Genomic DNA, 11372 nt, shown 5'->3' with positions numbered 1-11372 from the left:
AGTTGCCGTTGGGGGTGGGGAGTCTGGAGACTTTATGCCTTCAACAAGTTTTTTTGTTTTTAATTTTATTTAACTGACTTCTAGTAAACAAAAGTAGGTTTAGTGGGATATGTGGCAACATATAAGTGGAGGGGAATTCCAGCTCAGCAACTGTACCCGTCACCTAGAAAAATTTCTCTTCGGATCGAAACCTACAAAAAATAAATTTGAAACAATCCCAAAAATTGAAATACATTTTTATCACATAAAAACGATAATTAGTGTCAATTTTTATGAGGTTGCATGAAAACATAAAGTCGACTTGATTTGGTTTATACGTACAACTAGAGAGAAACAACGATGAAAAGGATCGGAACCTTCACCAAATCATTTCAGATCAATCTTAAAACTTGAAAATAAAACTTTATTACATAAGGTTATATTACACGAGGAAATGAGAAACATTGTGGTAAGTTCTTCCGATGGTACAACTTTAGTATTCCCAATTTCAATCCACTACTGATTGAAGTACCTATCTCTCTACTCAACACACCTTCATATGACATTATGCTAGTGGTTCTCTCCATGCACGGGGGTAGAGGAGGGATTGGCCAATACTTGCATGCTTCGCTTAGGAGGCGTTGACAGAAGAGCTGTTTTAATAGTCTTCACTTTCTCTGTAGTCTTGATGATAACCAAGAACAGAATTCGATATAGAACTACCATCCCTAACAACACAGCAACATTCACCCACTTAGAATATCCCATTTCCACTTGCCATCTCTCTCTCAAAATTTGCTCGCCGCTGAGGGTGAACGGCCCTCCGGCTTCACTTGCCGGAAACATTGTTCCTTTGAATTCATTTTTGAACAATCCCTGGTATGCGTACTTGTGGAAGGCAATGTGGTACATTGGGTACTTCCACACCGGTCCTGGAATATCACTTGGTAATTGGAAAAATCCACCAGACAACATCATAAGCCCTTGAATTCCAGCACCAGCTATTATCCCCATTAGGTAATTGGGCACAATACTAGCAACTATCATCATAAGACTCTCAACCAACATCATGCAAGCAAATAACACACAAGAAAAGAAAACAAAGTGTTCGAATCCGGTTTGAAGTCCAGCAAGGTAATAAACTATTGCCCCGGGAATTACCGAAATCATTACCAAGAAAGGAACAGAAGAAAATGTGTTGCCAAAAGCAAATGCACAGACACCGTAGTGCCCGTTTAGTCTTTCTCTTTCAAATACCTGTATTTACAACATCAGAAAGTAGAGTTTAGGAACACTAATTTATAACATCAATTGCTAATGTAGTATTCTAAATTAATTTACCTTCATGTCTTCCACAAAGGAAGGGAATCCACCAATGGCCATGAAAGTTAGAAAAGTAGATATGAACATGAGCAGCGAGCCTCTTGCCTGCAACATATGAATTTAAGTTCAAATTAACCGTCTACTAAGGGGACATAATTTCCTTTTATTTGTAGTGCAAAAAAGATCTCTCTCTCACTCACCTGAATAGATCTATAACCATGTCCAAGCTCATGATAGACGGTACCGAGGCCTAGAGCGATGGAGATGTATATAGCCAGGCGCAACCAATAGTAGCCTCGATCTCTATGCATGTTCACGAATGATCTTTTTGTAAGTACGAGACATTGTGTAAGAAAGCCAGCACGGTTTCTCTTCTCCAATTTTTCACCCAAGTCCTAAATTTCATGTCAATTAAGGTTAGTCGATGTTTCCCCCATTGATCATGGGGTCACTATTGCAAATTAAGAGTATTTTAAAAAAGGTATGTGCATAATTACTTCTATGAATTTGTTTACTAGTTTACCTGTTTACACAGTTCAGCTACTTGTCTTTGAACATGCTGAAAGTTTTCAGATTCTTTATAGGATCTTATTAGAGTATCAATTGCTATTTCTGCTGGTGTGGTTACGCCTTGCTCAATGTCCTGCGATGTGTTACAAAGTTCGATTAGATTTCTAAAGGTTTATCGACATATCATGTGACTTTCCGTTTCCAAAGAGATTTTCGTACCTGCTCAAAATCTTTGTTTATGGTCTTAAGGAAGTGATCCGATGGATTTTGGAGAGTTGGGCATGGGAAACCAGTTAAAGTGAAAAACTGCAATCAATTAAGAACAGCAGTACATAGTTAACAACAAATAACTCAGGTTTTTTCTGAACTTAATTAGAAAATAAGCCAACTAATATACATGGAGCTAGTCTCACCTGATTTGCTGCAGAAGCAGGACCAAAATAAACAGTTCTTCCAGAAGACAGCAGAAAAAGACTATCGAAAAGTTGAAAGACTTCAGAGCTAGGCTGATGGATGGATGTAACAATAGTCCTTGGAGTTCCATCACCTTTATCAAGATTTGCAATTCTGCTCATGACATAATAAGAAGCTGCACTGTCAAGGCCGCTTGTCGGTTCGTCGAGGAATAGAAGTTTAGGCCGTGTGAGAAGCTCAAAGCAAATGCTAACTCTTCTCTTTTGGCCACCACTAAGGCCTTTAACTCCCCAACCTCCAATCCTTGTGTTCATGGCATCCTGCAAGCCCATCTCTCTAATTGTAACTTCTGCTCTCTCTTTCTTCTCTGACTTGGTCATGGAGTCTGGCAGTTGCAGCTGAGCAGAGTAATATACTGCTTCTTTAACGGTTAATGTCGTCATTAAAGTATCATCTTGTGTGACATATGCCTGTGTCCGCAGGTAAGTAGATGTGATTTATTAAAAAATAAGGAAATAAAAGTGAAAAATTAAGGAAAATTTCTTCAAGACATTGCATATCATTTAATGATATACGAAAATGAATGACTAAGATTGAAAATAGAAGATTTAAATAATTGTGAATTAAATCTAACAGTTAAAACACAAACACATGTAGTATTCAATATACGTATTATTGAAGTCACACTCACCGAAGTTCCATAAGTCAGTGCTTGTTTATGCCCATTGATTAGGATCTTCCCTGTTTGCCTAGTGTTTGAATTCAGTCTCCCTGCAGTGTATTAACATTACTTGTAAGTTAGAGTGCCTTTGCACATAGGGTTGATTTGATCTTTAATATACTTGGTTAAGAACTCAGCAGTCCAACTAGTTAAATAGGAATTAACTTGGCTCCTCAATGGATGAGAATGTTTCATCCTTAAGTCATAACATGGCTAATTTTACGAAACCTAATTCACACTTATTATGACCAAAGCAGTTTACATGATAAAACACTTTGTAAAGACCATATTTGCAAGAAATCAATAAAATATGAGACCGTTTAATCATTGGACTGCATAGGAACAGATGGACAAATTCAATAAAAAAATTCAGAATTGTCTTTATATTTGCTTCCATTGATTGACTAAACAATCTTGATTTAAAAGATTTTATAAAAAATGATTTTAGCAGAAATATTTATAATATTAATAATTCCGATTATAAATATAAAATTTTGTTAATTAACCACTAAACAAATTGAGGACAGGAGAAACTCCTCTTCAATCTAGCATTTTTCAATTAATTAACATCATATGACATATATATCTTCTTTTTTAGGTAAAAATATGACATATATATCTTCTTTTTTGGTAAAATGACATATATATATCTTCAATCATGCAACCACACAATTTTGGTACAGGTCTTAATTGTCATGTCTATGAATCATTGGCAGCTTTGGATGAGATTCTCTTCTGATCCTCTTTGTAATAAATTAATTTATTGTGTTTGTTTATTATATAGTGTACAATCAATTTTTATCAAATATTATTTGTGTTTAATTTTAAATTAAAAATATTTAAAAAAATTTATGATCATATGATATACGATGAACGAACAAGATAAAGTAATTCTCAAAATTCTCACAAAGAAAACCAGATAAGATCCTATTCCCGCGGCTTTAGGAACAGAACTTGGCACATGAAACATAGTAGGTCACAAGTGCAACTAAAGTGATATAGGCAAGACAATTTGAAATTCTATTAATAAAATTTGAATTTACATGAGAGGATGTGTCGAAAATTCAACATCAAGAGTCTGACAAAAGTATATACAACTTAATATAATTATATGAATTTAATAATAAAAATGTATTTTGTAATAAAACTCAATATTTGTTAAACTTAATAGAATATTAATTAAATCAAAACAATATCGATATAGTATCGGCCACTAGTTTAACTCAAAAATCTTGACAATTAAATACAAAACTGTCCTTTATATTTGTTTTATTTTGTTAATTCTCCGACACCAGATTCTATATTCTTCACAAGGTTTATTAAATATTGTTTGATTTGACAACCAAAAAATAACATCCACATATTAGAGAAATATTTTACTGCGACCGGAATATGGGTGGTACATTACGTGTTTTTATATAAGCGGTGAGAAATTTTATTTTTTAAATTACTAACCCTCTAACACATATTTCCTACTATTTGTATAATAATACCGGTTTTGACATACTGATCTCTATACCTGCATGCAATCGTTAAACCATGCTGAAACTATATTTCGTAGAGTGGGAATTGGAAAGAATTATTAAGGAGGATATCGATTATTACCTCCTAAAGCATCAAGAAGAGTGGACTTGCCACAGCCAGAAGGGCCCATTATAGCCAAGAGCTCCCCAGGCTTGGCATAACCGGTTAGACCTTGCAGGATTGATCTGCTGCTGCTACCAGTACTGTTATTTTTCTTGGAAACTACTGTCACCCACAAGTCTTCCCATGTCAGCAAAACACCCTCCTCCAATATCTTTGCATGGTGGTTGTTTTGGACTCCGGCACCTCCTCCTCCGCCAGCTCTTCGCAGTACTGCTAGATCAATATTATTAACTTCTGTTTCAACCTCCAGTGCTGCTGAACCATATTCATGCTCAGTAGCTTTGTGGTGGACATTAAAATTAATAGTAGAAGCCATATGGATATCGGCAAGTTCTATGTCAGAGAGAGAGAGAGAGAGAGAGAGGAGAGATTTTAGGGTGAGTTTGTGTTGGGGAAATGGTTAAGGATTCCCTGTATTTAAAGAATCTTAAAAATGGACGTAACGTGCGCTTCAAATTGGACAAGGATTGTCTGCCCTCCTTATTTGTGCCCTTCTGTTTTGTGTGGTCACGGTTAAGCCAGATTAACATTTTATATTAATTTTTTATAAAAATAATAAGAAAAAAATGAATAGTAATATAAATATTGATGTGATTTAATCGTGATCACACAAATAAGAAAACATGAAGGAACATGAGAATAAGGAAGGAAGACAATTCTTGTCCATTCAAATTTTTATCATGAAAAAAAACATGGGAAGAAGAGGACAGGGCTGGGGCCCTCGTGTGGAGAAAATCGCGCATGACCTCAAATACATAGGCCTTAGGATAAAAACAAAAATGATATAAACCTCCCAAATTATTGGACATTCATGCACGGACTCTCTGTCTAAACTCTAAAGCAACCCCTATTTTGTTATAAAAAAATAGAGTCCAGTTGGAGAGTCCATTCTATATCAAACTTTGATGATCTAAATATTTTATTTTTTAAATCATCAAAGTTTGGCCGGATATTTATCTATTTCAATCGGAAAAACTTATCTATTTAATGTCATGATGGAATTTCAATATTTCATAGTATATAGTATTATTTTAAACTTAATTAGATACATAAAATATTTTTAATTTAACTAATATTTTACAAGAATAATATATGAAATACAACTTAAAAAATAGACACTTGGAATCATTAAAATTCATGCAGAATTCAGCCCCACATGACTAGTACCAATTTTTTTTTAAAAAAAAAATGGGCACATGCATGCAGAGATGTGGAAGTGATTTTCACAAATACCAAATTTTCACTTCACGCCCATGCTTGTTATAATGTAAATGTTGCTAGCTTCCTCTTTAATTTATTCAATCACTAGTAGAAAAAATTATTTGTGTTGCCAAACTTTACGCGATGCACCAAATTTTCTCCCGCAATGGACATTTGCGTGACAATATTAGGGTATGGTTGCGCGAAAACGTTTTGATCAAAAAAATTATTAAAAACATTATGTGATGAAGCGTTTCGTCGTGCAACATTCTTAATTGTTTTTATATAAGTGGTGAGAAATTTTATTTTTTAAGTTATTAATTTTTTAACACATATACCTTACTATTTGTATAATGATATATGATGTATCATCCTGTGTTCCGGTTATATTAAAAAATCTTTCCAAACCTCCCAGTTCCAACCCCCAATTCCCATTCCCTAGCCGACCCTAACCTATAACCTACAGACCACAGCCTTCCCCCGAACACCGACGAACCGGCATCCCACAAAATTCTTACCTATATTTGGTGAGCGAAGAGACATTTGAGTGCAGGCGGCGGGGCACCGTAAATTTAGGTATCGAGGCTATTCATTTGTCTTACCTAACCACGCTTTATCATGACCAAAAAGTCAGCGCAACGACAGTACTTCGTACCCTTGATATCTGGGCAACGACAGGCTTCGTTTTTATGTATATGTTAAAAAAGTAGGATCTAATTGATATATTAAATAACATGAAAAATTAATAAATAATGCATGCAATTATATATCAAAAGGGTAAACTGTCGGTTTACCCCCTGAACTTTCACCTCACTTTCGATTTCCCCCCTGAACTTTTCTATTGGAAAATTAAGGACTCAAACTAATTTTTTTAGCCAATTTGCCCCCTACCGTTAGTTTTTCATATATTCCATCCATATTTCCGTTAAGTGAGACCATGTGCATAACATGTGAGGATAGTTAAGTCATTTCAATTTAAAAATGTTTAAAAACTGAAAATAAATAATAATAATAATTTTCCCTCTATTTTTTCCCACTAATTCCTATCCTCAATTTTAATTTTCCCTCTCATTCCTATGCATGAGAAATAACATATGGTGTTATTGTCTTCATAAGTAGCTAAGTTAATCTTTTTTTTGAAGCATGTACTACCATTTTTATTTTCTCTAACAAATTAATAATTTGACAAATGCTTATGGTGTTATTGTCTCCAAAGCAGTGCATTAATATAAGAAACATGTCCATAAAAAAGACTAGGGTTTCTTATATTAATGCACTGCTTTGGAGACAATAGCATCATTAGCATTTGTCAAATTATTAATTTGTTAGAGAAAATAAAAATGGTAGACAATAACACCATATGTCATTTCTCATGCATAGGAATGAGAGGGAAAAATAAAATCGAGGATAGGAATTAGCGGGAAAAAATAGAGGGAAAGTTTTGCTTTTTTTATTATTTTTAGTTTTTTAATCATTTTTAAGAGTGAAATGACTTAACTACCCTCACATGTTGTGCACATGGTCTCACTTAACGGAAATATGGATGGAATATATGAAAAACTAACGGTAGGGGGCAAATTGGCTAAAAAAATTAGTTTGAGTCCTTAATTTTCCAATGGAAAAGTTCAGGGGGGAAATCGAAAGTGAGGTGAAAGTTCAGGGGGTAAACCGACAGTTTACTCTATATCAAAATAATGCATGCACATTAATAATTAATGTTAAATGAACATGACATAATGAATTAGAAAAACTTGGAAATACGGTCGAGGTAAGTGTTAGACACTTTGTCTTTAAGACAAGTTTACGTCTCACTACGGTGCTCATAGTTGATCAGCGCTTGTCTCCCAAGATACAACAACCATGTCTTTGTAATAGTAGCATCTTAAATCACAAGGCTCAATGAACCACGATTGTGTTGAAAACCTCTCATAAGGACTTAATGAGACTCTCTAATATTTAGTGAACTCTATGTATGATTATTCAAAACAATGAAAAGTTATTTTATGTTTATAGGGGGCTTCCCTATTTATAGAATTTGAGATATCTTTTTGGAAATCATGTAACCATTCATCAAAACTCAAAAGCTACTACTCATTACGATAGACATATATTTCTACCAAAATGCATCACTTCTAATTTCCATTCAATTAATTAATTTAATATAATAAAAATAATATTAAATTTTCCAACAATATATATATTCGATGAATGTCTTCTTTGTTGCCAAGAGCTCTTGCGCAACAAATGCCAGTCCTGCAAACGCTTTCTTCATGAGCTTTACGTGACAACATGTTTGCGACGAAGCTTTCGGTGTGCTAATGTTTACGCGACAAACTTTGCTTCGTCGCGAAAAGTGTTAAAACGTTAATTATAATCTCATTATGCACTAATGTTTCAAGTTCATAATGGGATTAAAATACTAATAGTTTATTGATCACGTTTCAATGAGATTTTAACGTTGTTGTAACTTTTTTTTGTCTTCCCTATTTTGCTATTCCTGTAAATAAAATTTTGCTAACAATTGATTTATAGTGTTTATCTCTATATATAACAAACTTGAACAAGGAAAAAAAAAATTTCATCACTAATGTGGTTGTATTCATCCTCAATTGTATGTAGATTACCTTATATTCAATTCTCATGAATAACGAGTTTAATATAGTTCTATCCCTCACCCCAAATATCGTTGTACTGAAAAAGATTTAATCTGCAAGAGCCTACATTTTTCTTTGTAATTATGAAGAGGTACAAAAATTAAATTCAAGTTTTTTTTCTTTTTTTTTCACATATTTATAGGTTAAAATTTAACTTGTTTGGAGTTAGAATCCGTCTAAGGATCCAAATTGTATGTCTCCATTTCGACTTAAATTTGGAGTTCGTGGGTTCTTTCTAGTCTGCGTGTTTCTATTCCAGTGCTGGTCTTTGGATGATGATGTGACATTTGTCTTCATCAATTCTGGGTTCTTGATGGTCTGATCTCAAGTGATCGTGGAGGGTGGTCAATCGTGACAAGCGTTATGGGGTTCTCTGACGGCGGCGACGTTGTTTGCAGCTTCAGGAAGCCTAGTTGTCTAGGGTTTTCTATGTGGTTTGGTTGTTTGTGCTGGGCTCCAAGGATGGTCTTGGCCTTTGTTTTATGTGAGTTGTAATCCTTTTTATTTTGCTGTGTTTATATCGTTTTGAGCCTTTGTTGTACTTCTCATGTTGGTAATGAATTTTACCTTTGACCCAAAAAACAGAAAATTGGGGAGCAGTGCTAAAACTATAACAGATGCAAAAGGACGACGATAGTTCGTCCACTCGTTTTGTTTGTTAAATAGTAGTGCATCTGCATGTAAATACTAGTCAATGCTCTTGTTTTATATTTGTGGTTGGTACCTTGTTCCATCAAATTAATGAGAACGTTCTGGAGCCACATATTTTAAATAGTAACAGTTTTCTGGTCACGTTTTCACTGTACATCTTTTTATTCTTGATGTGATTGTGTGCGAATGCATGAATGAGCAAACGTTGTTGTCAATATACATTGTATGTTTTGAGAAATTTGGTATTATGATCAGAACATAGATGATACATTACGTATTTTTATATAATTTGTTTAGTAAACATATTCTATAATTTGTTTAGTGACACATAATGTATCATCCCATATTCCGATTACAATAAAAAATCTCTCATCTGTTTTGTGATGTGGACAGGGCCGGTCTAGAGATTTTTGAGGCCCGGGGCGATGTAAAAAAAAGTGCCATAACTTTATGTAAGAAAATTATTTATTTTCATACATAAGATATCGAAAAAATTATACTTAGAAAAACACTTCAAACTCAATAATTTAAAAACACAGAAAGACTAATTTATTTTGTATTGAGAGAGGGAAACAAAAAAACTTCGGGCTTACAAGTAGATAGATGATGAGTTTTGTTTTCCATTTGAACTTTGAATATGTTTTTGAATAAATCGTGAGGTGTTTTTTTCTTATTACTAACCTTGTCAATATGGGACTAAAAAATAATGATGTTTTCGAGTCTTTAATTGATATGTATTATTAATGAATGGGCACTAAATTAAACATTTTGATGACACGTCATATAATTTGCAAATTTGGTCTACGTATTATTCTTTGTTGAAGATTAGACTTGAATTAAAACGAATATTTAAAAATAACAACCCACATAGCTACTAGATAGTAACTAAAAATAAATTACCAACCAAACAAAAATTTGTAAAAATTGAAAAGAATAAACATGCACATAGCATTTCGAACTTAGGACCTCTTGTTAATTTTAAACAACAAAAATCATTGTTTCTAATTAAACTTCTTGATCCTTTAACCAAATTTTCTAAATTTATACTCTTACAAAAAGAAATTTGTAAAAAAAAGGAAAGTAAATAAGCACACATGGTGTTTTGAACCCAAGACCTCCTTATTATTTTCAAATGACAAACCACCACTTCTAGTTAAATTTTTATGTTTTTGAATCAAATTTTATAAATTTATACTCTTATAAAAATATATATAAATATACCGCCCTAATAATTTTGGTGCCCCTAATTTTTTTAGGCCCTGAACGGTCGCTCCTCCTGCACTGGGCCTGGGCCGGCCCTGGATGTGGATGCATGAATGAGCAAAACATTAATTGAACACAATCAGGTATTTAATTTATATAGGGGTGGGTTAAATAAATAAAAAAATCGAAAACAATTCTATCCATACCGAATCGAAACTAAAAAATTGGAAAAAAAAGAAGAAAAAGGAACCAAATTAAGAAATCCTAACCGAATTCTATTGGTTCGGTTTCGGTCTTAAGAGTTCGGAAACCGAACCATAACCCTTGAAACGACGGCGTTTTATGTTTACCATTTAACTTAAAACGACTGCTTGCATGAATTGTCGTATATGAAAAAATCATGCGAAGAGGAGGACAGGGCCGGGGCCCTTGTTTGGAGAAAGTCGAGCAAGCCATCATAAATTATTGGACATGCATGCACAGATTCTCTCTCTAAAGCGACCCCCACTTTGTCGTAAAAAATAAACCAGTTGTAGTGTTCATTTTACATCGAACTTTAATGATCTAAATATTTTAAATTTTAAACCGCCTTTTATAGAATATTTTTTCAAAAATTCATTTCAATCCAAAACATTTATTCATTTGATTGTCATGACGAAATTTCAATATTTCGTAGTATATAGTGTTCATCAATCTTCTTGAGCTCAATTAGAATCATCAGACATTTTTTATTTGGCTAACATTCTCCAAGAATAATGTATGAAGTGCAACTTGAAAATATATAGTTCCCATTGTTAAAGTTCCTGCAGATTTGAACCCCACAACTAGTCCCAATTATTTTTATTTCTAATTTTTTTAAATATCGGCATGCATGCATGCAGAGATGTGGAAGTGATTTCCACAAAAATACCCATTTTTACTTCATGCTTATTATAAAGTTTTTGTTTCTTGCTTCCTCTTTGATTGAGTTAATCACTAGTGAAAAAATTATTTGCGCGACTAAACTTTACACGACACACTAAATTTCGTCATGCAATGGACATTTGCACGATGAAATTAGGGTATTTTTT

The 11372-nt window shown here is 33.6% G+C and overlaps 1 protein-coding gene across 1 annotated transcript; it reads right to left on the bottom strand.

Moving 5' to 3' along the window:
- Positions 1–382: 382 nt before the first annotated feature.
- Positions 383–4997, bottom strand: LOC126622103 (ABC transporter G family member 1-like). Its single transcript, XM_050290759.1, has 8 exons — positions 4553–4997; positions 2918–2997; positions 2226–2696; positions 2032–2118; positions 1826–1945; positions 1503–1697; positions 1321–1407; positions 383–1236 (listed from the first exon to the last, which is right to left on the bottom strand). Exons 1-8 carry the CDS (start codon positions 4908–4910, stop codon positions 550–552), a joined length of 2085 nt encoding a protein of 694 aa, XP_050146716.1. The 5' UTR covers positions 4911–4997; the 3' UTR covers positions 383–549.
- Positions 4998–11372: the final 6375 nt, after the last annotated feature.

Source organism: Malus sylvestris, chromosome 5 (genome assembly GCF_916048215.2).
Source record: "Malus sylvestris chromosome 5, drMalSylv7.2, whole genome shotgun sequence".
In the NCBI taxonomy this organism is placed as follows: domain Eukaryota; kingdom Viridiplantae; phylum Streptophyta; class Magnoliopsida; order Rosales; family Rosaceae; genus Malus; species Malus sylvestris.
The sequence above is the reverse complement of the archived record's forward strand: the minus strand, read 5'-3'. Positions and strand labels throughout refer to the sequence as shown.